Source organism: Theropithecus gelada, chromosome 4 (assembly GCF_003255815.1).
Source record: "Theropithecus gelada isolate Dixy chromosome 4, Tgel_1.0, whole genome shotgun sequence".
Taxonomy (NCBI): domain Eukaryota; kingdom Metazoa; phylum Chordata; class Mammalia; order Primates; family Cercopithecidae; genus Theropithecus; species Theropithecus gelada.
In genome coordinates this window covers 31,012,963-31,039,353 of record NC_037671.1, presented here as the reverse complement: position 1 = coordinate 31,039,353, position 26,391 = coordinate 31,012,963, and the positions used below count along the sequence as shown (strand labels likewise).

General features: G+C 41.3%; 1 protein-coding gene across 4 annotated transcripts in view; it reads left to right on the top strand.

Moving 5' to 3' along the window:
* Positions 1-20,511, top strand: part of ZKSCAN4 (zinc finger with KRAB and SCAN domains 4) — a 33,835-nt gene extending 13,324 nt beyond the window's left edge. Inside the window, exons 1-6 of one of the 4 annotated variants that reach the window (XM_025384503.1) lie at positions 10,371-10,480; positions 11,242-11,725; positions 13,651-13,798; positions 15,322-15,404; positions 16,348-16,471; positions 17,457-18,798. In XM_025384503.1, the coding sequence (XP_025240288.1) occupies positions 11,303-11,725; positions 13,651-13,798; positions 15,322-15,404; positions 16,348-16,471; positions 17,457-18,316 (1,638 nt within the window). In that variant the 5' untranslated portion in view covers positions 10,371-10,480; positions 11,242-11,302 and the 3' untranslated portion in view covers positions 18,317-18,798. Of the gene's footprint in view, positions 1-10,356; positions 10,481-11,241; positions 11,726-13,650; positions 13,799-15,321; positions 15,405-16,347; positions 16,472-17,456 lie in introns of those variants that run through there. The other 3 variants (XM_025384504.1, XM_025384506.1, XM_025384505.1) reach the window with 3 other exon arrangements.
* Positions 20,512-26,391: the final 5,880 nt, after the last annotated feature.

The window sequence follows — 26,391 nt, the reverse complement described above, 5'->3', positions numbered from 1 at the left end:
TTTTTTTTTTTTTTTTTTTTTTTTTTTGAGACAGAGTCTCACTCTGTCGCCCAGGCTGGAGTGCAGTGGCGCGATCTCGGCTCACTGCAAGCTCCGCCTCCCGGGCTTACGCCATTCTCCTGCCTCAGCCTCCCGAGTAGCTGGGACCACAGGCGTCCGCCACGTCGCCCGGCTAGTTTTTTGTATTTTTTAGTAGAGACGGGGTTTCACCGTGTTCGCCAGGATGGTCTCGATCTCCTGACCTCGTGATCCGCCCGTCTTGGCCTCCCAAAGTGCTGGGATTACAGGCTTGAGCCACCGCGCCCGGCCTATTTATCCTTTTCTTAATAAAATTTTATGTTTTCGTTAAGGTGTCTTTTTATTTCATTGCTCCTGTAGTTACTGTCTTTTAAAAATTACATTTTCAAACTCTTGTTGGTAGACCAGAAGAGCAATTGTGAATACTGATGTTTTTCATCCAGCAACCTTGCTAAACTCTCTTACTAATCAAAATAATTCAAGTGTTAGATTATCTTGGGCTTTCTGTGTAAAAACTACAACACATTTTTTAAAGCATGGTTTATTCATTTATATTGAATGTTTTAATTAGATAATGCACTCATTTACATCAAAATATATTAAAAGGTGTAATCATTCTTTGTTTTAATTAGATAATGCAATCACCTCAAAATATATTAAAAAGTGTACAGTAATCATTCTTCCTCCTACCTATATCCCCTAGTCTACCCAGTTTCTAATCCTCATAGGTAACCACCGTTATTAATGTAATGTATCTCTCTGGGGTTTCTTCTGAATATACAAGATCGAAACAAATATATATTAAAGTCTTATTAATCTCTTCTATCTTCACAAAAATCTAGCAAAATATAGACATATCTCTGATCCTTTTCTCCCTTTGCTGAAAGAATCATTTTTAAAAGTCATTTTAACAGCGACACTGGAGGGAAGAAGACGCGTTGGGGGCTGGCAAACCACAGAGTCTGTCAGGTAGGTGGCTAGAGAGGAACGGAAGTGGCCTTTGTGTTCCGCCCTGTGTGTATGGTTTGTTAGTTTCTGACACTGTCAGTGTGTGGTCTATGGCAGAAGCCGGTTGGGAACCCGCTTACAGATGTGGGCTCACGCGGAATCTGCTTATAGATGTGCGGTCACGCCTCCTTCTGTTGCTCTTCTCTGACCTGTCATGCAGTTCTTAGGGTCCGTGTGTGTGTGTGTGTGTGTGTGTGTGTGTGTGTGTGTGTGGTGGTGGTTGGGGGGGGCGGGAATCCCTCCCTCACCAATTCCGCCCCCCGCCTCCGACCCTCCCCAACTCCCTGAACCCTGTCTTCCCAGGAAGCCTTTGGGCCGTGGACTCCACAAAGGGCTCACTAGAAGAGCCTTTTTGTTCAGGGCCGTGTTGTGGACTGCCGTTCCGTTCTCTGGGTTGGTGCCTTAATTCGTTAGGAGACGGGATTCTTGGGTTATAGTCACAGGCCTTAAAAAATGAGAGCCTTTAAATCTTTGCTGCTCTTAGAGACAAGTTCAGTATTAAAAGCCCTTTAAATTACTGTTGGCATTACTGGTCAGGAGCCTGGATTTTAGAGTTGGCCTGTCAGGTTGGGTCCTGCTAACTGTGTGACTTCTGGCCGATCCGTAACCTCTCTGTGCTGCATTTTACATCTTTGTAAATGGAGATAATGTATATCACCTAACCCATTAGATAAGGCTGTGAGGATTGTGTCCGCGAGGATTAAATGAATATATGTAAAGCACCTAAAATAGTACCTTGCATGGAGTAAGCATGATGTAATAATGATCTCCTATTATTATTTATTATTTTTTTCCTATAAGGAGCACCTTACCTTTAGTGTCTTGATGACTGGCTTTTGTTACCTTTCTTTAAATTTTTAGGCCTTTTACCAATTCTGTTGGTAATGGACAATTTCTTACATGGGAGTGAGAGGAGTGGGGAGAAGAGATATTCTTAGGAAGAGCCTCTCTCAAATAGTTTGTGTTGTTTGTTGTGATGCTCAAACCCACAGTAGCTCCAAGAGTTGGAAATGCCTCTCCTTGACTCCTCTGATTTAGGAGAAGGAAAAGAGATTTTTGTCAGTGGAAGGCTGAGATACACCGACCCTGATCAGTGCTAAAAAGGTGTCATCTTTTTAGAGTCTTGTCTCTGTGATCTGAGAGACCAAAATAGACACACCTCTATCAACTAAGATGAACCTTAAAGTTAAGGAAACAATCTTAACCTTACCTGCATGTGTTCATGTATACCTGCTTGTGTTCGATGGTTCAGGGCCTTGCTGGTAAAGTAAATTTCTAAATTCCGACGGCTACAAGAAAAGCCATATTCTTACTAAACGCCCTAATAACAGGAGCTATCAGGCAAATCCCAACTCCAATTTATAACCCAGAGCACTACAACTCCGACTGAATAGAGGACCAGCCTTACAAGCATTATTTTCTGATTAGCAATTGTAGATGTTAAGCCAGTTTCAGCCGGCTCATAGGGGCTGCATATAAATTGTCTTTGTGTCCTGTAGTTCACCTTTAGACATGAAGAGCCAAATTCTCCCTCATTTTAATGCTACCCACCCCACGCCACCCCAAAGTGAACATGGGATGTATGTTGCATCTATGTTTACTTACCGCACATGAACTCTGCTCCCCTCATAAATATATCCAGCTTTCCCCCAAACCTGCTGAATATGTATGACTTTATTGTCATACACTGTGAAGCATAAAGCCCAACTTGTTCTTTCCTTCCTGGAAGAGGGTACCTTTGGTCCACGCAAGAGACAGTCTCTTCCCAGTTTGAAAACTAGTATAACCAATAAAGCCCTCTTTTCTACCATTTAGCCATTCTAGTGGTCTTTTGGATAACATTTCCAAGAGACCTGTGGCTCATGTGGGAATTACATATGTGTGAGTATATGTGTGTGTGTGTGTGTATATATATATATTACACACACCTACATACCTATGTCTATATTTATTTCTATAAGTAACTACAGATAGTGGAACATTGAGTTCACACCAACACCTTTAATTTTAATCCAATACTGCAGGATTCATTTTGGCCTTTTATTTTTTATGTTTGTAACTCCCTTCTCTGACAGTGAGAAACCTGGATGCTAATATGACTAGTGGGCTGTCTGTATCTTGGGTTCAACCAATTACAGATAAAAAAAACATTTAAAATAAAAAAATTGAAAATAACAATGCAATGTTGACCTAACAGGAAGAAGCTGAGGCACAAAATACTATTTTAAAGAGATCACTTAAGCCAAAATGAGGACAGTTATGCAGAGCCCACATAAGCAAGTGCCTTTAAGAGGAAATTATTTAGCTCAAGAGGGGAGTATGACATGAGTGCTATTGCATATCAGTGCTTCTCTGGGTCTGATCGTTTAAAGGGGCTTGCAGTCCTCAGATAAAAAGGGTTTTTTTTTTTTCTTGACAATGATGAAAAAGATAATGCAAATAGAGAAATACATTGTAACAAATATTTACATGGCATTTACATTGTATTAGATATTATAAGTACATCTGGAAACTACTTAAAGTATACTGGGTATAGATTACATGAAAATACTATACTCTTCCATTTTATATTAGGGAAAAGAGCATCCTCAGATTTTGGTACCTGAGAGAGTCCTGGAGCCAATCCCCCAAGGATACCAAAGGATGACTGTAACTGATTATTTAATCAATCTTTCATGTATATAATCAATTTCCCCATGCCTTCTCACTTATCTCAGTTGGGCTCAGACCTCAAATGTTACAACTTGGTGAAATTGGAATGAGGCCTATGGAATAGATGGTAGCAATGTATGTGTCAATTTTTCTACCATAGTTTCCTCCTCTCACCCATGTGACACTCTCCTCACTCCACTTGGGGTCCAAGTTCACTCTAGGCTGGACTGCCACCTCCTCCTCCATCTCCTGTGGCCCCACCTAATGGTTTTTGGACTGAATTATTCAGGAATGAAGGAAGGTAGGATTTTTTAAATTTAAAAGAAAATTGCTATGGACAATGTCAGACATATGTAAGTGTAGAAAGAATATTATGACAAACTCCCATATGTGTCTCACCTAACTTCAACAATTATCATGTTTGTGCTGTTTTCTTTTTTTCTTCCTCTTTTATTTTCTGAGTATTGTAAAGCAAAATCCTAGACATTATATCAGCTTACAAGGACAAGTACTTCAGCGTGAATTTCTAACAAATAAGGACTTTTCAAAAACATAACCATAGTATCATTATGACAACTAAATTGACAGTAATTCATGAATATCATTGTGTTTTAATTTTCCCAATTGTCTCAAATATGTCTTTTTGCAATTGTTTTGTTCTTATCAGGGTCCAAATAAGGTTTACCATTACCATTACATTTGGTTGATAAGTCTATTCAGTGTCTTTTAATCTATAGTTCCCCTTTCTCCTCTGAATGTTTATTAATGCCATTTATTTGTTGAAGAATCTAGGTCTTCCTGACGTAGGAGTCTTCACTCGACTTCAGAAGTGGGGCTGACACCAGACCAAATCGAGAATTAGCCAAAACAGAGTAGAGGCAAAAGCACGTCTCTGTAGGACATGCTCAGCAATGTGCCATGTCAGTTTACCATTGCCATGCTACCCCTTTCCATGGCAACAACCTGATGACCAGGAAGTTACCACCCTTTCTCTAGAAATTTCTGCATAATCTGCCCCTTAATTTGAATATAATTAAAAGTGGGTATAAATATGGCTGCAGAACAGATTCTGAGATACTACTCTGGACATGCTGCCTATTGGTTAGCCCTGCTCTGCAAAGGAGCAGTACCTCTGCTGCTGCTGTACATTACTGCTTCAATAAAAGCTGTTGTCTAACACCACTAGCTCACCTTTGAATTCTTTCCTGAATTAAGCTGAGAACCATTGATTCATTCATTTTATGAAACAAGCAAAAAGAAATAAAAAAGAAATAAAAAAAAGGACCCTCCTGATCTAAGCCCCAGTTTGGGGGCTCACCTGTCCTGCATCATCTGGCAACCCAGATGGGATGAAGACAGCAGAGACAGTGGAGACAGAGGCAATCAGCATGAAGGCAAGATAGTAGTAAGGCAGCGAGACAAAAGAGATGATCAGTGATCAGCAGAGAAGTGGTGATTGGCAAGAGATGATGAGAGATGGTAGTCAGCAAGACAGCAAGAGACCAGTGAGAGATGGCGATTGGTGAGAAGGTAAATGGAGAGATGGCAAAGCAGTCTGCGACTGAGGCTGCAAGAGCTCTAACAATAAAGAGCTGCCAACACTACAGAGCTATAACAGTAACCAGAGGTTCTTTTCAGAGCCATCATTTTCCCTGACAGGTGGAGCCAAGTGGATGTGTAAGGGGTCATAATGCTGCTGCCTCATACGGGACCCACTGCTCCAACCAGCAGGCCGGTGGGTTACCAGCCCCATCCTGGTCCCCCATGTGACAGCTGAGCCCACCTAAGCTGAGGAAATTGGGAGAGACTTTCACCTGGGTCCCATGTGAAAGATTGGTGAGAGCCATTTTGACTCCTGAGGATAAGTGAATGTTCCTTGTGTTCCCCTACCTCACCCCCTAATATCGGGTAAGATAGGAAGTAAAAGTCTTTGGGTAAGTGGTCAGTTAAAAGTACCCTGTTGTTTGAGTGCCTTGAAGCACATCCTTGCTACATCTTCCCCCAGTTCTTTCTCCTCTGACTCCATTTTATTGCTCCACCAGTCATTTTCAGTCCTAAAATATATGTTTTGTTTTCAGTTTTTTTTTTTTTCTTTTGAGACCGAGCCTTGCTGTCACCCAGGCTGGAGTGCAGTGGCATGATCTTGGCTTGCTGCTACCTATGCCTCCCAGGTTCAAGTGATTCTTCTGCCTCAGCCTCCCGAGTAGCTGGGACTACAGGCATGCACCACCAGGCCCAGCAAATTTTTGTGTTTTTAGTAGAGAAGGGGTTTCACTATGTTGGCCAGGCTGGTCTTGAACTCCTGACCTCAGGTGATCCACCCATCTTGGCCTCCCAAAGTGCTGGGATTACAGGCGTGAGCCACCATGTCCAGCCTCCATGGGGTTTTCAGTATTTGGTGAGGAGACCCTCGCTGGCTGAAACTCAGGCACTCTGGGTTTTGGTATTTTCGTCTGCCCCGGCAGACGCTCTGGGGTTTTCAGCATTGACATTCCCTCTAGGATTGTGGATTACAGTCCCCACCTCTAGGAAAATATTGGTCTCGCCTTTGTCTGCCCTAAAGTTAGAAGTTACTTCCCTAATAGCCAGTTGCAGTCCCCTTCCTTTGTGCTAGCTTATAACTGCCTTGCTCAGCCCTCTTGGTTGAAGAAGCTGGGACTACCCAATCCCCTGGCATGACAGCCAACCACCTACAGCAGTAAACAAGTGGCCACCCAAACATTTTTTTTCATTGTCTCTGCTGGTAGGTAGGTTCTCCAGCAAGTCAGGGCCTCCGAGATTTCCCCCTGGGCAACCCCTTTTCCTTTCTCCCTTCCATTGTCACCATTTGTTTAGCCTCTCTCCGCATAACACTTGCTGTCTGCAAAATTTAGGTTCAACATTCTACTGCCCATTCATAGCTCAGCTCATAATGCACCTTCGTAACACTGTGCTCCCTCAATTATGCCTTCTCTGTAGAATAAAGTGAGAAATTAAAAGGGAAAAGTAACTAGGCATTTGCTAAACTTAGGCTAACTAGGCCAGGCGTGGTGGCTCATGCCTGTTATCCCAGCACCTTAGTAGGCTGACGTGGGTGAATCGCTTGAGCCCAGGAGTTTGAGACCAGCCTGGGCAACATGGCGAAACCCTATTTCTACTAAAAACACAAAAATTAGCAGGGCATGGTGGCGGGCACCTGTAATCCCAGCTACTTGGAAGGCTGAGGCATGAGAATCACTTGAACTTGGGAGGTGGAGGTTGCAGTGAGCCAAGATCGTGCCATTGCACTCCAGCCTGGGTGACAGAGTGAGACTCGTTCTTAAAAAGTAAGATAAAACAAACTTAGGGTAATTGAAACCCCTGTAGATATTTTTATTAAACTTGGGGACAATGGTGAGCATCCCAAGAGACTCGCCACTAGGGTGGCTTGTAGACAACTGGAGTAAATTTAAACTAGAGAAAGAACCTAGGCAGGGTTCTTTACATCATAGTGATATTTAACAAATAGATTTGCTCTCTAAAAAGAAAGGAAAATAGAGATCTCTTATGCACAGGCTTCTGTGGCTCTATAGTGGTTCACATTACTTCCAGACACCAAAAAGCCACACCTAAGGGATGCTCTCCAAGCAGCTCCCCTGTAGAAGGCCTATGCCCTGTCTGAAGTCTCCTCAGTCCTATTCTGAGGGTAGTCCCATTAGTTTTCTAATGAAGGATTCTAACTCAAGGTCATCAGGCACCCCTTCCCCTTATCCAACTAGCCCAAGCCCTTACCCCCCAGGGCCCAAAAAAGTAAGCCCAACCAGGACCACCAGGAGTAGGGCCCCATATAAGCCCGTAAAGTCAAACCTACGTCCATTGCAGGAGGTAGCTGATGGAAATGGAGGAACACTTAGAGTACAAGGGGCATTGTCTATCTATAATTTGGTTTTATACAAGGAAAAATTTGGCCAGTTTTCAGAGAATCAAAAAAAAAAAAAAAGGTTTATACATTTTACCATATTCTTTGATTTCACTTGTCATCACTTGCAAGTATTGCCATTTGCTTGCTGTGCCATGAAAAGAAAAAAAGTGAAGGAAAATTGTGTGGTTAAGCCAGTCATTTACGACAAGGTTATAGAAATAACTCAGGGAAAATGAGAAAATCCCACTCTATTTCAGGGTCATTTTGGTGAAACACTCAGAAAATATACTAATGCAGACCCAGACTCCCAAAAAGGACAAGCTCTCCCAGGTATGCATTTTATTACTCAATCTGCCCCTTACACTAGGAGGAAGCTACAAAAAGCAGCAATAGGACCTCAAACCCCTATGAGCCTTTTAAATGTGGCCTTTAAAGTTTACAACAATAGGGACAGGGCAAAAGAGGTTTAACAATAGCCAAAAGTGCAATTATTAGCAAATGCTTTAAGTAACCTGACCCTTCAGGGTTACCCATCCTGAAAAAGTGTCATAAGATGGGTATCTGGAATGGCCAGAGAAGAGCCCCTGACTTGCCAGCCCCAGTGTATAGATTATTTACTAGCCAAACAAGATGTAGTCTGTGCAGTTATTAATAAAACCTGCTGCACATGTATTAACAACTCTGAACAGGTTGAGTTTAACTTTCACAAGATCTATAAGCAAGCTACCCGGTTACATATCTATAATCAGGGCACTGACTCCAACTATATCTGGTCAATTATCAAAAGTGCCGTTCAAAGTCTCACCTAGTTTTTCTCTCTCCTAGGACCTTTAATAGCCATCTTGTTATTACTAATCTTTGGCCCTTGCTTGTTTAACCTCTTTATAAAATCTGTGTCTTCTAAATTACAACAGTTCCAGATAAAGAAAATGCTGTCAAAAGGCTTCCAACCCATCCCATCTACTGACCCAGAAAATAAAAGCATCCTGCCCTTAGATATGGTATCCAGAGATTTGTACTCTTCCAGTGCTAGGCAGGGCCTATACCCATAAACTAAGCAGGAAGCAGTTACAGAAGATGGACCACTGCCCTTCTGCAGCCTGCTTAAAATTAAGAAGGCATATCTAATCTCTGAGGGAGGAATGAGGTAGGAGGCAGAATTCAACTCCAGAAGTGGGGCTCCAACACCTGACCAAATTGAAGACTAGCTAAGAGGGAAGAGGCAAAATCACCTCTCCACAAGACACACCCACCAATGTGCAATGTCAGTTTACCATTGCCATGGCAACACAAGGAAGTTGCCACCCCTTTCCATGGCAATGACCAGGTGTCTCGGAAGTTAACACCCCTTTTCTAGAAATTTCTGCATAATTGGATGCTTAATTTGCATATAATTAAATGTAGGTATAAATGTAACTGCAGAACTGCTTCTGAGCTGCTACTCTGGGCACACTGCCTAGGGGGTAGCCCTGCTCTGTAAGGAGCAGTACCTCTGCTGCTGCTGTACACTGACACTTCAATAAAAGTTGTTGCCTCATACCACTGGCTTGCCCTTGAACTCTTCCCTGGGCAAAGCAAAGCACCCTCTTGAGCTAAGCCCTAATTTTGGGGCTCACTTGTCCTGCATCATTCTGTTCTATAGAATATCCCACATGCTGGATTTGGCTGATTGATTTTTTAAAGTGTCATTTAATTCCTTAACTCTCAAACTCACCTGCATGTTGGAATCATCTAGGAAAGTTGGCCAGGCATGGTGACTCACACCTGTAATCCCAGCACTTTGGGAGGCTGAGGTGGGTGGATCACTTGAGGCCAGGAGTTCGAGACCAGCATGGTGACGCATGTCTATAATCCCAGCTATTCAGGTGGCTGGGGCACTAGAATCACTTGAACCCAGGAAGCAGAGGTTGCAGTGAGCCAAGATTGTGCCACTGCACTCCATCTCTGGGTGACACAGCAAGACTCTGTCGCAAAACAAACAAAAACAACAAAAAGATGTTATTCATGCCTGAGTCCCATCCTGTGACACTCTGATTTAATTGATCCTGCTTGCAGTCTAGGTATCAGGATGTTTTAAAAGCTCCCCAGTGATTTTCTGTGACAGAGTGTGAAAACTGCTAACTTAACTTGTTTCTGTAAATATTAGGATCTAGAAACTTACTTATATTCAAGTTTACTTATAAGGATACTTCAGGGGCACTGCCCTCTACCTTCTGTGGTAGCTCATCAAGAGAAAGATATTTTGTAGCAGTTTTCATTTGCAACAGTCTTTGGGACCTCTCATTTTCTGAAGTTCTTTTCCTTCCTAATCCTTGGAACATAGAGGCATAGGCAGAGAAAGAAAAACTCAGGGAAGTACTGACATGGTATTTTTTCCCCTAATAAATTACTGAACTTGCATTTTGTAGCTTCTCCATTCCACTGGGCAGAAAGGGGCTTACTGAAGTGTCCAGCCAAATAACTTACAGTCAATTACGGCTTAAAATCAAGTCCCATCTAGTTCAAAGAATTCTCAAGGCTTTCTCCTATTATAGGATAGGCCTAGTTTATCACATGCCAGGCATTGTTCTAAGCAGTTTACACAAGAGTGCTCTCAATATTATTTAATCCCTACTAATGCCTGTAACATCCCTATCTACTATTACTTTCCCTATTTACAGATTGGAAAAGTCAGGCACAGGGAGGGTAAATAATTTACCAAGCTCACCCAGCCAGTTAGTGGTAAAGCCAGGATTACACAGGTAACCTGGCTACCTGTGTATCTAGCCACTGTGCTTGACTGTGAATGGGGGCTGGGAAGAAACAGGAAGGAAGAAAGCAGAAGAGAATGGGGTCCCTGAAGCCAGAGACTAGAGAGTTTCTGAAGGTGGAGAGAAGCATAAGCCTGATTGCCAGAGAAGCAGCCACAGAATGTGCAAAGTGGTGAGGGGGGAGTGGGACACTGTGTTAAGGATTAGTGGGAGGTGAGGGCTACAGTTGGGGTGGGGGGGGGGCTTTCTTTCAAGTAGTTTGACCTTAATGAGGAGGAAAAAAAGTGACAGATTAAGGGGGTGAGTGGGGAAGGACCAAGGGCAGCCACTGCTCACTCCAGGCAAGTGCCTGGTGATGTGTTCCGCTGCTTTGATATTTCTGGTCCTCTTGCCAGAGTTTTTAGGGCTCTGGGGAACCCCTGCTTTCCAGCTCAATTTTAGAGTTAATTTTATGCCAGCTGCTTAAGCAAGCTTTACATAGGAAAGAAATATGAGCCACAGCGGCATCCTTCCAAGATTTAAAGGCTCAGTCCTATTTCTTATGATCCAGTGTATGTCATCCTTTCCTTCTCTTTCCCTTAACTGCCTTCCCTTGTGTGGTGGTAAGGACCGGGTAGCTAAAGGGTTAACTCGGAGACAACCACTGAGAGAAGCTTCCTAGAGAGCCCAGGAAGTTGCCTTAGTTGCCAGCGAGGCTTCCTGTGCTCCAGCCTCAACTTCCCTCCTGTGTCTGGAGAGTGATCACTTTCACTTCCAGACATCCTTTGGGGATACTTACTGTGGGATTCAGAGTGAAGTGCAGAGGACGACCCTGCAAGGGCACGGACTGTAAGAGAGATCTGTGCAGCTGCGCCTCAGGAGTGTCCTGGGCCTCTGGGCATGAGAGGAGGGGGACCACTTGCAGTTTTACTGGACAATTTACCACCTTTCCAGAATCCTCTGAAGATATACAGGTCGCAACTAGAGTGAGACCTGAGTACTGCCTTGGGTCAGAATGGCTAGAGAACCGAGAAAAAACGCAGCCCTGGACGCCCAGTCCGCAGAAGACCAGACGGGGTTTCTGACCGTGAAGGTAGAGAAGGAGGAAGCTTCCGCCTTGACGGCGGAGGTGAGCGCATCCTGCAGCCCTGCTCTGGGCCCCGAACGCTCCCGCCAGCGCTTCCGAGGCTTCCGCTACCCGGAGGCTGCGGGTCCCCGCGAGGCGCTGAGCCGGCTCCGAGAACTCTGCCGACAATGGCTGCAGCCTGAGATGCACAGCAAGGAGCAGATCCTGGAGCTGCTGGTGCTGGAGCAGTTCCTGACCATCCTGCCGGGGAATCTGCAGAGCTGTGTGCGGGAGCAGCATCCAGAGAGCGGGGAGGAGGTGGTGGTGCTATTGGAGTATTTGGAGAGGCAGCTGGATGAACCGGCGCCGCAGGTAGAAAGAACAGGTTTAGTATCTGAGCGCTGTGGTCTGTTTCCTCCTGAAATCCCAGATCGGAGTGAGGGGCATTCCTTTAAGATCCAGGAGTTCTCCATCTCTTTTTGTACTGTGAACGTCCTTGGCAGTAAGGTGAAGTCCCTGGACTCCTTCTCAGAATTATGTTTTTAAATATATAAAGAAACTATAAAGGATTACAAAAGAACACAACCATAATGACATACAGTTAGCAAAGAGTTAAATTTGTATTAAAGTAATATATGTGGATTTTTATTAGTGCACTAAATAATAAGACCTAGGGACAGGGCTTATAATTGGCAATTTCAGAATGGTGATAAGCATCTATTTGCCTGGTTGTAATGTGATGTGAAAACATGTGCAGGTTCTATTGGTGACAAAGTCCTGGGTACTGCTTATGCTACCTTGATTTGTTGCTTCCATTCATAGTTGAAGGAAATGTTAACTCTCTCTTAAAGACCAGTAAAAATAAGATTAGTTTTTGTCCTGTCTAAGTTCATGGACCACTTGGGAGAAAGTCCATGGACCACTGGTTATGAACCTCTGGTAGAAAGTGGGCCGATTTTTACCTCCATGTTCTTCCCTGTTTTATGAGGGACTATTTCCTCTTCGCATTGTCCTGTGTCCCTGTGCACACACCCTCAGAGGACCTGTGTGGCCAAAGCCTTCTAACTGGTGAGCTGGATACCGAGGTTCTTGACTTAGGTCTATTGCACCCGAGCCCTGTAGCAGTGGGAAGTCATTATAAATCTCTTAGCTTCATTCTTCATAAAAGATGTGGGAAATTCTGAGCTGCACATGAGACAGCAACTTGAAAACTGTAATTTAGCTATAAATGTCTGGAGGAAACCTGCTTTTAATGAGGACATAACTATGTGCCAGGCCCTATGTTAGGTGATTTCACATACTGTGATCTTATTTACTGGTCTCCAAAACCCCATAAAGTAGAAATTATTATCCTCATTTTTCAGATTAGAAAATATATTAGTGTTCTTTGGGAATTTAGCACCAGTGTCCAAAGGGTTTTCGTAAACACACAGATGTATATGATGAGGGAGCCTAGAGTGATGGTAAGACCACAGGATCTGGAGTCATTCTGTCTGAGCTCCCATCCTAGCATTGCCACTTATTGAAGCAGCTTGCTTAAAAGCACCTTGCCCAGGCTGGGTGACAAGGGCAAGCTGCTTAAACACTGTCCACCCTTGGCTGGGCACAGTGGCTCATGCCTGTAATCCCAGCACTTTGGGAGGCCGAGGCAGATGGATCACCTGAGATCGGGAGTTCAAGACCAGCCTGACCAACATGGAGAAACCCCATCTCTACTAAAAATACAAAAAGTAGCTGGGTGTGGTGGCACATGCCTGTAATCCCAGCTACTAGGGAGGCTGAGGCAGGAGTATCACTTGAACCCCGGAGGCAGAGGTTGCGGTGAGGCGAGATCATGCCATTACATTCCAGCCTGACCAACATGGAGAAACCCCGTCTCTACTAAAAATACAAAAAGTAGCTGGGTGTGGTGGCACATGCCTGTAATCCCAACTACTGGGGAGGCTGAGGCAGGAGAATCGCTTGAACCCTGGAGGTGGAGGTTGTGGAGAGGCGAGATCATGCCATTACATTCCAGCCTGGGCAACAAGAGTGAAATTCCATCTCAAAAAAAAAAAAAAAAAAAAAAGACACAACAACAACAAAAATGCTGTCCACTCAAGAGAGAGGATCAGGGCCACATCTCCGTTTTCAGCAACTTATCACAAAAATCCAAAATAATAGCTCATAGGGTTGTTATCTATATGAATTGTGTTAATATCATAAGGCTTTCAGAAACAGTACCTAGAAAATAGAAATCACTTGCACATGGAAAACATAGAAATGTTGGGTAGATAACTAAAAATAATGACTTATAGGTTCCAGTTGGTGACCAAGGGCAAGAAATGCTCTGTTGCAAGATGGCACTGTTGACACAAACTCAAGGGTCTCAAAGTAACCAATGCCAACCAGTGAAGGCTCTGTTCAAGCATGAATCTCTGGGATCCCAGCCCTTACGAGACAGAGGTGAGTATTCTCTTCTGGGTTGTATGAATTCTATAGACTTCATCCAATTTCATTTAAGGATCACTCAAAAGATCCATTTACAGTTTATATGCTCTTTACAGAGAGACTCTATTTTAAGACTGAGTCTAAAAGAGAAATTTCAAACCAAACTAGGACATAGTAAATCCTATTTTATTAAAATTGATGTCTAGAAATAATCAGTTTTTTAAACAACATGGTGATCTCCATTCATTAAAGATATATTTAGGGAGCCCTCATCTGTGGTAGCCAGTGTTGTAGGTACTGGAGAGAGAACCACCAATAAGACAGAATTCTTGCTTTGATGGAGCTTACATTCTAGCAGGGAGGATAGCAAATAATAATATAATTTTTGATACTGGTAAGTGCTATGAAGAAAGTAAGGCAGAATTTGTAAAGCCAGCCAGAACATTCCAGAGATAGTAGGACTACTACAAATAGAAGAGTGTAAATCTAAACCCTGTAAAATCTATAACTAGAAGAGTGAAAATCACTTAACAGGAAGCAGCTGTGTGTTCCATGCTGTTCCTCACGTGCTGTGAATATCTGGGTCGATTCCTAAGACATACAACACTTGGACATGCCATCCAACATGCAATCTTTGTTTCTCAGCAGAGTTCCTTGCCTAAACCAACTTGTTTTCTGCCCCTTGCAAATTGACTTATTGTAGGGAAACCTAAGGGTTCTTCTACTTCTCTTTTGAGTCTGAGCAAGTTCTATTTAAGCAGTCTTCCATTTCCTCCTTTCTGGACCAAGCCTTATTTGACTCCTCCTAGTTTTTCCTTTTTCTTTTTCTTTTCTTTTCTTTCTTTCTTTTTTTTTTTTTTTGAGATGGGGGTCTCACTCTGTTACCCAGGCTAGAGTGCAGTGGTGAGACCTTGGCTCACTGCAACCTGTATCCCAGGCTCAAGCAGTCCTCCCACCTCAGCCTCCTGAGTAGCTGGGACCGCAGGCCCAGGCCACTACACCCACCAATTTTTTGTAATTTTGGTTCAGACAGGTTTCTCCAGGTTGCCTAGGATGGTCTCGAACTCCAGAACTCAGGCAACCCACCTGTCTCAGCCTCCCAAAGTGCTGGGATTACAGGGATGAGCCACTGTGCCTGGCCTCCTCCTAGTTTTTCATACCTGAAGTAGAAAGCATCCTAATGTCTACTAAAGACATTTTAACCAAAACAAAACAAAAACAAAAAACCCTCTTTACTCCCCATCTCCTAGCAAAATTCAAAACCCAAAGGTCTTCAAATGGAAAGCTTTGTTATGTTGCTTTCATTTCACCACTCCTACCAAGGATTCTGCACGTGGTTTTTGTATATCTGCAGAGCACACCAGATTTCTTTCGGCCCTAGGGCCTGAGCTGATGGGAATCAGGCATTTTTGGAAGGAATACATTCTGTATAAACTTATTGGCAATAACTTACTGCCCCAGTTTCTGAACTTGGATTTTGCAAGGCAGGGAGGCTGAATACTAGGGTAGTTCTCATCCAGAGCTTCTTTCCTTCTTAGTTCTCCAGGTTCCTGGGCTTGCCCAGGGAGGGTGCTGCAGAGAAGATGCAATGGTAGCTTCCAGGCTCACTCCAGGGTCCCAGGTGAGCTGGAGCTCCTCTCCCTCCCCAGCACCCCATACCTTTCACTACTGTTGGGCTCCGCATTAGGTTCCTCCCTCCCCGGTCCTACCCCACCCCTATCCTAGATCTATATGGATTTGAGTTTTCTCATCTATCCCAAAGTTGCCTATTATTGTCTACCATCATTTTGGTGCCCACCTAAGAGGATTTTCCTGTTTGACAAGAACCTTGGAATGTTATTTGTGCTTCTCAGATCTTTCCTACTACATTTCTTAGGTCAGCCTCTTCCTCAATGTGATTTTTCTTCTTCAACAAGGGCAGTTCCGCAAAAGCAAACGGAAGGTTTTGTTGGGATGGTCATTCTGTTTGGCTTTTTAAAATATAATAAGCTGTGCTGTTGGTGGGGGATATAAAGGCCTGGCCCTTGCCCTCAAAGAACTTATACCTGAAAGGTCAGATAAGGCATAGTCTCTTAAAGTTATTTATATTACAATATGAACAATCTTTTCTCAACCTAGATTTCAATTTACTATGCAGCCTTTCATGTCCTGCTTGAAGATCTCAGTGTTTAAGGCTCTGTAGTATCCTTTTTTCCCCTAATTTTTCTCCCTTCAGTCCTAGATTTCATTGTATTTTTAAAATTATTAATGTAAATGAACCTCTACCCTCACTTTGCCAAAGCATACTGCAAATCTTTTGAAAATTTTCAACATAGTTCCATTCCTTTTGCTGCATTGACCCTTGTTTTCCAAACCTTTTCACTTTCTGGACTGTTTTGATATTTATTGAAAGTACTTATTCTAAAATATTTCTTTCATTTGGCAGGTGTTTTTGGTAATGTTATTAGAGATAAAGCTAAATCGGTGTAGGTGTGCCACACTTGCTCTTTAAAGGTGACGTTCATTCTTTGTTTTGGGAGTAATTTTAGGCAAGAGGAGCTAGTTAGGATTACCTATTGTTTTAGGGGTTGCTGAAAATGGAAGATGTGGCTCTGAGCCTCTCTCCTGGGTGGACACAGCTGGATTCATCTCAGGTGAACATCTACAGAGATGAAAAGCAGGAGAACCATAGCAGCCTGGTCTCCCTTGGTAAGAGTGAGACACTAATTTGTCTTAAGATTGCTTGGCATTCTTTTGTGTATTAGAACCTATTGGGCTGTTAGAAGCTGTTGAGTCCCCATTATGTTTGGATTCAGAATCACCATTCCTGAAAGTCTGTTACTGACTACTAGCTTCTTACTCCTTCTGACCTTGCTTTCTCCTCTGCCATGCCATTGTTCTAGTTAGGATAAGTGGGGTGAAATTGACACAACTCCTAGCACAGGTCTGGCTCATAGGAGATGCTCAGTAAATGTTGATGTCCTCTTGTTCCTATCCCTGACTGAAGAGGAAAGCTGGGGGGCCTCTTCAGGAAATGAGCCATGGATTCAGAATGTGAGAGCCAGAAGCAACCTTAGACATCAACTACAGACCCTGACCTTAGGGTTGAGGGTGCAGAGGCGTAAATTACCTCAATTGTTTGAAATTTCATAGCTTATTGGTGGCATGGTGGGGATTCTAACTCAGAACTCCTAGTGCCAGTGCCAGCTCTGTTTGAGAACTTTGCCTCTGCCTGGGGCACAGTTAGAGACGACGGCCCATGTCATTGATCCATCACCAATTTCTAGTCTTTGCTTTTGTCATTTCTGGCAGATGCTTCAGAAATCCTTCTACTTGCCCTGTTACTATCACCCTCTGCTCAGCCCTTTCAAAATCTAATCCTAGGTGCATGGCCCTGCCTTACTATTCTTAGAGCTTAGAACCACCACATATGTCCCCTGCATAGTCCTGGGTCCTCACCACTTTCCCTCCATTCCCAGTTTGAACCCTTCCAGTGGCCCCATTCTCATTCTTAGGTCTCCCTCCTCCCCAGCACCCCTGTTCTCCCCTTTTATTCCCATCCTTATTCTAGCACTTAAATCCTCATCCTGGGCATATACAGACTTCTGTAATTCTTGCTTCCCTGGTACTCATCACAGAGCTTTCCTCCCATGGCAGGGCATAACCCACGGTTGCTGGCCATTTGTTGTTTCAGGTGGTGAAATACAGACTGAGAGCAGGGACTTGCCTCCAGTCAAGAAGCTTTCAAAAAAGGAGCATGGGAAGATATGCCACCTGAGGGAAGACATTGCCCAGAATCCTACATGTGCAGAAGCTGGTGAACAGGAGGGCAGGTTACAAAGAAAGCAGAAAAATGCTGTAGGGAGTAAGCGACATTATTGCCATGAATGTGGAAAGAGTTTTGCTCAAAGTTCAGGCCTGACTAAACACAGGAGAATCCACACTGGCGAGAAACCATATGAATGTGAAGACTGTGGGAAGACCTTCATTGGGAGCTCTGCCCTTGTCATTCATCAGAGAGTTCACACTGGTGAGAAACCATATGAGTGTGAAGAATGTGGTAAGGTCTTCAGTCACAGCTCAAATCTTATCAAACACCAGAGAACCCACACTGGGGAGAAGCCCTATGAGTGTGATGACTGTGGGAAGACCTTCAGCCAGAGCTGCAGCCTCCTTGAACATCACAAAATTCATACTGGGGAGAAGCCATATCAGTGCAATATGTGTGGCAAAACCTTTAGGCGGAATTCACATCTCCTGAGACATCAGAGGATTCATGGTGATAAAAATGTTCAGAATCCTGAGCATGGGGAGTCCTGGGAAAGGCAGGGTAGGACGGAAAGCCAGTGGGAAAATATTGAGACTCCCATGTCTTATAAATGTAATGAGTGTGAGAGAAGTTTCACCCGGAATAGAAGTCTTATTGAACATCAAAAAATTCACACTGGTGAGAAACCCTATCAGTGTGATACATGTGGAAAAGGTTTCACTCGAACTTCATACCTTGTTCAACATCAGAGAAGCCATGTAGGGAAAAAAATTATTTCACAGTGACCCATAGAATTCATGCCAACACTGGTGCTCATTTGTCACTGAACTGAAGCCACCCTGGAGCCCTTAATGGTTACAGAAGTTGTGGACCAGGGCTTTATTTACCACTATACATCATCGGGTATGGGAAAATGTAGTCTGGCTGAGATGATGAGTTATCTTCTACATTCTAGAAAGTGATTGGAAGAAGAAGTCATTTGATAGGAGGCCATGGGAGAGTCGTCTGAAAGTTGTAGGACCTAAAATAGTTTGTTCTCACCCAGTGGATTTAAATGGCCTTCTGGACTTGTTAATTGCCCTCAGCACTTTAGGACATCTGGTTGGATGGCTCTGATCTGGGGGGCTGCTGCTCTGACCATTCATTTTGCCTCTAATGAATCTTTCACATATTGGTCAGATCAATGAGGTCTTTTACTCTTCATTGTGCCTTGTATGATAGGTGCTAATAAACATCTATTAAATGTACCAGTAAAATGGCCTTTGTAGCTCCAAAAATTTGATGTCTGTATTTCTGAGAAATTTCTAACTTATGCCATTTTTGTTTATGTATTCTTCTCTGAGGCTCTAGATTCTGGGTCAATCTAGTGTATTTGTTGCCATGTACATACTGTTTTCAGAATTGGGGTGGGGGAATCCATATTTCTCTACCATGATAGTACAGATGAGAAGAATGCCTTAAACAGCTTCTTTATCATTAAGACATTGTGAAATTGCTCCATCCATAGAACTCCACTGTTTAGTCAATGTTAATTATGTTAGTTTACATTAATTTTGCTACGCTTTAGGGGGAATCTTTCACATTCAGGTAAATAAAAATCAACCTATCAAGTTAGATCAAAATGATTATTATGAATTTTGAAGACATTCTGTAAGACTTACCATCTTGTTTCTTACCCTTTAGTTATCTTGGTCCTAACGAAGTGCTAAGACATCATCTGTGTCCGTCTTCCCCAGTTTATAGCTGACTGTGCATCAAGGCTTATGCCAGCTAAGCTTAAACTTTCTCCAGGTCCGAAGATTCATACCAAATATTTATAATTATTATTCATGGTTTCAAAACTGCACTATCAGTTGAGGACAGGAAGATCAGGTTAGAGGCAGCCTACAAGGAGAGAAACTCACGTCTTGAGTGGTAGGAGAAAATGTATCTGTTCAGGCTGGGTGCCATGGCTTACACCTGTAATCCCAGCACTTTGGGAGGCTGAGGCGGGCAGATCACATGAAGTCAGAAGTTTAAGAGACCAGCCTGGCCAAGACGGTGAAACCCCATCTCTTCAAAAAATACAAAAATTAGCCAGGCATGGTAACACATGCCTCTAATCCCTGCTACTTGGGAGGCCAATGTAGGAGAATTGCTTGAACCTGGGAGATTGAAGTTGCAGTGAGCCGAGATGGTGCCACTGCACTTCAGCCTGGGTTTCAGAGTGAGACTCTGTCTCAAAAAGAAAAAAAAGAAAATGTGTCTGTTCAGAAGCACATTGGGAATCCTAGGTATCTGATGAAAAGGATTTCACAATATCCAAAGTGTTGATATGTGATGTCAAGGCTCAATGCTGTGAGTTATTCACAAGAAATAAGAATGTTTTGATATCTTCTGTTTTCATCCAAATCACCTGTGTGCTTAAAGACTGATTTCTGAAGTGCTCAAGTGCCTATTACCATCTTCCAGCATTGCCAGATTTTCATGAATGGATTCTGCTTCTGATGAATTACCTGACCATGTTTTATTCAGTCACCAGCATAGTGTTCTTGTCTATTCTCAAATACCCTTTCTGGATTTCTGCTCTGAAATACCACAGGCTGACCAGAGACTTTCACAACCATAAAGCTCTGCCTTTATTAGTTCCCTACAATCGTTTATTGCCTTCATTATCTCCTTCTTTTCAGTCTAATTTAAAACTTCTTTAGCATTCCAAAGTTCTGTAGACTTTCTCCACTCAATCTTTTCTAGCTTTTTAATTTCTTTAAAATCAGCTTTATTTATGTTATTTCAACAAAGCTAGCCACTTTCTTTTCTCCTTTAATTTTTACTTTTCCTAAATATTTGCTAATAGCTCTGATTTTACACACTCAAACTCATTGCAGACAACTCTATTCACTTTTCTGTGGTATTTGTTTCTGATGTTACATGAAGAGATACATGTGAAAGCTTTTTACAAACCAGAAAGTATTATACGAATATAACTTCCTGAGATTAACTAAGGACCACTGTGCCTCCTTTCACTCCTGCGCCTCCAAGCCTAAAAGTCTTCTCTGTAGCGGAGGGAAATATTGTTGAAAAGTACTTTTCAGTGTCTGCTATGCTAGACAAGGGAAGAAATAAAGCCTCTATTTGTGTGTGTGTGTGTATATACACACTTGGGCTTAGGCCTTTAGTACAATCAGGTTGGTAAGATTTGCACACAAATAAGGCAGTGCAATGATAAATGCCTTATGAGTGGTAAACTGAGGCTTGTAGAAATTCGGAGAAGGAAAATGATACTTCCAGCTGTGCAAGCTGTTATTATTATATGGACAGCTTTACATGTTAGAAAGCTGAATGGACTCACAACTTGGTCTAATTGAGTAAATAAAGCAAATTTTAAGAGATAGGGACATTGTAGGAGCCTTCAGTACCAGAGCAAAAAGTTTAAATTTTATTCAGTAAGCACTAGGGAGCCATGATATTTCATAATCAAAATATTATCTAGGAAACTTTATCTGGTATATTATATGATATCAAGTAAGAAAATTATTTTGCTTACAGTCTTTTAGATACTCAACTTTTGTATAAAACAGAGGTATGTGTTTATAAATAGCTGAATTATAAAATGGGTTTATCTGTAGCCTATTGAAAAAGATGGCCAAAAAAGTTTATTTTCCAGTGAAATCAGATCCAGTAAAATAAACTATTTAGTTAAGATATAAGCAGTATATAAAGCACAATAAAATGTCACTTTTCATATTTTCTTAAATTGTTTTTAGGAATTTTAGTGGTGACTAGTCTGCCATTCTATTTCATTTCTGTAACCCAAGCAGTGCAGAAATCCTCTATTTTCTTTTTTCTCCCTTTGCTTGAATAGTAACTGGTTATAGCGTTTTTTCCTACTTCGAAAGAATGAATGGTTATAATGAAAAAAGCTTTTGATGAATGGCACTCTTGGATTTGTTCTTAATTTTGGCAAAGATGTATATAATTCTGCAAAAGACTTTCTCTGCCTCTTCCTTTAGTGAAAAAAAAAAAAAAAAAAAAAAAAGTAGGAGTGACAACTTACCTCACAGGATTCTGAGGATCTGCTTATACAAATAAGAAGTGCTATGTAAAAACTCTGAAAATGTTGCTAATTGGTAGAGAAGTTGAGATTGAACACTTTGTTAATGGAAACCTCCATATAAAGGAATTATAATTATTTAATAGTAAAAACTATATTTTAAAAATATCCTGTAACTATTTGACAGTATTGGTCTTCTTATCTTCTAATAATTTCCCAAACCTACATGGTACCATTTCCTCAATTATTCATAAGAACTTTAACCACTAAGTAAATGCAATTTATCTACTTTTCTCTAAATACCTGTTTTAGTCCATTTTTTGTTTTTCCTCATGATAGTCAAAATTGGGTCTGATAGATTCAAATGAGGAAGCTTTATTTTTCAGTCAGCTTTGTATAAGTAGTTTCTCTTTTGTACATTTCAAAGGGAGTTGCTATGACAGAACTTCTTTGGGATGAATACTTTCCATGACTACTTTCTTGTGAACTTTTTTTTAATATGTATCATGTTCCCTTATTATAGAAATATCCTTTCATTGTTGTATTTACCCAGATTTCTTACTTGGTTTCTGGCATTGCGGTCCCCTTCTATTTACAATATCAACCAATGACCCTGGAATTTGAATGCAGTAAGATTTCCTGGACTCCTTTCTTCATTAATGGTTGAACACTGGGGTATATTCCTGCCTGTTCTGTGTATGTTGTTGAATTGGAAGATTACCCAAAATCCTCTGCACATTTTTTCAAATTCCTGTTTTTATTGCCATTTCTAAGGTTGGTACTTCAAGGTTTTCAGGGATCTAGGAAAGCAATCCTAAGGTAACTTACTTGTATACAAGTAATAAACCATATGATTATTCCTTTCCTCTGAATGAATTATTAAATAAGACAATGGACTGCATAATTTCCAAACTGTCAGAATAATAACTATCATTTCAGGTATTAACTAAAGCATTAAAACCTTTAACAATTTTCTCCCTTTTTTTCTCTCCCACCAGTTCTGCCCATAAGCATTGGGAGCCTGGGAAATGGAGTTTGTAGCCTTACAGACCCACTTATAGCACAGGGTATACAAGGCCTGCCGAAGGGCTGAGAGATACGAGGGACACATGAAATATACGAGATATATGACTGGCTTTTCATTGTAACCTCAGCACCTAAAAGAGTTCCTCTTAGATCAGTGAATGTGGAAATTGGCTGACTCAACTTCTTCTTTTGTATTATTCAAGTAAATCAAGATTTCTTGACAGCCAAAGTATTTGCATATCTGCTTCCAGAAATACTAGGCTTTCCCTATTTCTAAATAAGTTATGTATTCCTAACCATTCATTCAACAACCCCCAATTGCTTATGTCATGTCTATGCTCAGGCACTAAGGAAATAAAGATGAACAAGATGTTGTCTTTGCCTTGGAAAAGCTTGAGAGCTACTCTCTATTTTAACCTGCTAGGTTTTGATTTGTAACTCACTTTTAAGGTAGATTCAGAAGCTGATCATTTCTCACCACCTCCACTGCTACCATCCTGGTCTGAGCCACTCTTGCTCTCCCATGATTATTACTATGGAAGCCTACAAATGAGTCCCCCCTACAGTTTCTTCTCAATATATCAGTCAGAGTAACCCTTTTTAAATCCCTGCATAATCTAAGTCGGATCACACACATCATTCTTCCACTCAAAACCCTGCAATGGTTTCCATTTTCACCAAAATTAACAGCCCAAGCCCTTACAGAAATGGGCAAGGCTCTTCACAGTCTGGCTTCACATTATCTCTCTGACCTCAGCGTTTTCTTTGTTTTTTTGTTTTTTTGGTTTTTTTTTGAGGTGGGGGTCTCTGTTGCAATTTAACTATATAATAAACCTGTGCATGTACCCCTGAACCTAAAATAAAAGTCTAAAAAGAAGTACTTAAAGTGTTGAAGAATACAACTGTCAACCTGAGCAGACTGAGTTAATGAGGGCTCTCTAACTTACTGCAGACACATGGAAACTACCATTCAGGGGTAAAGGTTAAATAAAAACATGTTAACACAAAGCCTGAGAGAATTTGCAGTTGCTATACAAACCACTGAAACATGTGCTTCAGGGAGAAGAAAAACGAATCTTCAAGAAAGCCCCAGTGAGTAAAACCAATTTGTTAAAATGTATACATGGAAACCTAGTTAATCATTGATGATAAAAATCCAATAGTAACAACAACGATAATAACAATGATCACTTTGGGGAAAGAAAAGCTTAAAAACAAGAAGAAATAAAGTATTAATCAATAATATTATATAATATTGGAGGGGGTTGATAGGAGGCATTCCAAGTTTTGTATAATATGGAGAAGGGTGGGGAAAGAGATTAGTTTCCTAATCTCACAAGCTAGGTGGGTATATGGACACTTTATGCTCATGTGTAAATGTATGGTTTTCAAACATGTAAATGGGGGAAAAGAAGAAAATACAAATTAACACAAGACAGGAACTAAAAACTCAAAGAAAGATCATGAAAAATAGAATGACAAAATCAGGTGGTGGAAATAAATCAATAATCATAAAAATATCTATGGATGAAAGGGATTCATAGTTAAAAGATAAGATTTGGACAGGACATAAAAATATTGTAAAAGGATATTAAAGTCAATTTTAAAAACATACTGCTTAGGAATGCATATATACGCAATAAAATTATATATAAAAAAGGAAAGCGAGAAATGATAAAATTGGGTTTCAGGATGATGTTCCCTCAATTGGAAGAAGTCAGGTGGCTGAAATAAGGAGTACCAAATGATTAGATATATATGTGGTTTTCAAGGTCTTTTGTTTTGAATGGCAGGTTAAAGAGTGCTAATTTAATTATTTAAAATAACTACTTAAATTAAGAAAGTAATAATCAAAAGCATGCCATTCATGGGCTGACATGGTCTGGATCTGTGTCCCCATGAAATTTCATGTCAAATTGTAATCCCCAGTATCGGCAGCAAGTCCTAGTGAGAGGTGATTGGATCATGAGGGTGGGTTTCTCATGAATGGTTTAGCACCATCCTCCCTGGTTCTGTCCTTGCAATAGTGAGTTCTCGTGAGACTGGGCTGTTTAAAAGTGTATGGCATCTTCCCCCTCTCTTTCTTACATCTGCTCTGGCTATGTGACATGCCCACTCCCTTTTTGCCTTTCCCCACAATTGTAAGCTTCCTGAGACCTCCCCAGAAGCCAAGCAGAGCCAGTATCATGCTTCCTGTACAGGATACAGAACCATGAGCCAAGTAAACCTCTTTTCTTTATAAATTACCTAGTCTCGGGTATTTCTTTAGAGCAATGAGAGAATAGACTAATACATGGACCAATGATATCAGTGTGTTATTAATCACATAAAGGAATATGAATAATACAATTCTGTGCACTCGATGTCCAAAGGAAATCATTTTTTTAAAATGCGAAGGGATGAGAAAGAGATACGAGGCTAATAATCTCTAAAAGATTTTGGCCTAGTTACATTAATATCAGACCACACAAGCATTGTTAGCAATAAAAACATGATGATTAAAGGAATAATTCCTCAAGATTTATTTGCATGTCAAGAAGACATGCAATTCCTGAACTTCTGTATACCTCAACTCATAACCTTAGAATATGCAAAGCAAAATTGACATAATACAAGGAGAAATTGACAAGTCTTTTCCCCACAGCAAAGTATTAACAAACCTCTCCCAATAATCAATAGATCAGGCCAGGTGGGGTGGCTCACACCTGTAATCCCAGCACTTTGGGAGGCCAAGGCAGGCGGATCATTTGAGGCCAAGAGTTCAAGAGCAACCTGGCCAACATGATGAAACCCCAATTCTACTAAAAATACAAAAATTAGCCAGGCATGGTGGCACAGGCCTGTATTCCCAGCCACTCAGGAGGCTGAGGTTGCAGTGAGCTGAGATCATGCCACTGCATTCCAGCCTGGTTGACAGAGCAAGTTTCTGTCCCCCCCACCAAAAAAAAAAAAAAAAAAAAAAAAAATTCAGAGGGCAAACAAAAACTTAGGCTATAGAAAAATTTGAATAGTTAACAAACTCGAAAAACTGATATTTTAACAACAGAAAATCTGTTAGTTCACATTAAGATCAAAGGAGGAAACACTATACCATCATTTTAACAGATGCAGAAACATTATTTGATAAAATTCAATACCCATTTGTGAGAAAGACTTTTAGTAAATGAGGACTAAATGGGAATGTTCTTAATATTATGGAGGATAATTATCAGAAACTCACAACAAATATGATATGAATCATAGATGAATCCATTCAAAATCAGGAATAAGATGACTATTAGTATGATTTCTGCCCAACATTGTCCAGGAGAGATTGGCCACTGCATCAAGACAAGAAAGGGAAATAAGGAAGGGAAGAAATAAAACTCTCCTTATTCACAACAATGTTATTTTTAAAATTCAATGTTAGTTCTCAAACAGAGCTAAAGAAACAATTGAGGGAGATGTTTTGAGAGCAGAATAGAGGTAGTGAGGTGGGGTGGGAAGAGCAGGGAAGGAAAGAAGTTAGGATCAAAGAACATTTAGATGGATTAGTTGAGAGACTGTTGCAGAACAAATGGAATTTACGTATGATTAAATGATTAGGTTGGGTAGAGACATATATAAAAAAATGGAGAATTTCATTCAATACAGAAACCTTTACTTTTTAATATTAATTTACTTTTAAAACCCATGTGAATACAGTCTGTAATACACTTTTTAAAAAAATGAGGCAAAAGAAAAAGTCTCACAAAAACTTCAACTTAAAACTCTCTCACCAGTATGTCAGATACTCCTTTTACCTTGGCATATTATATGCAA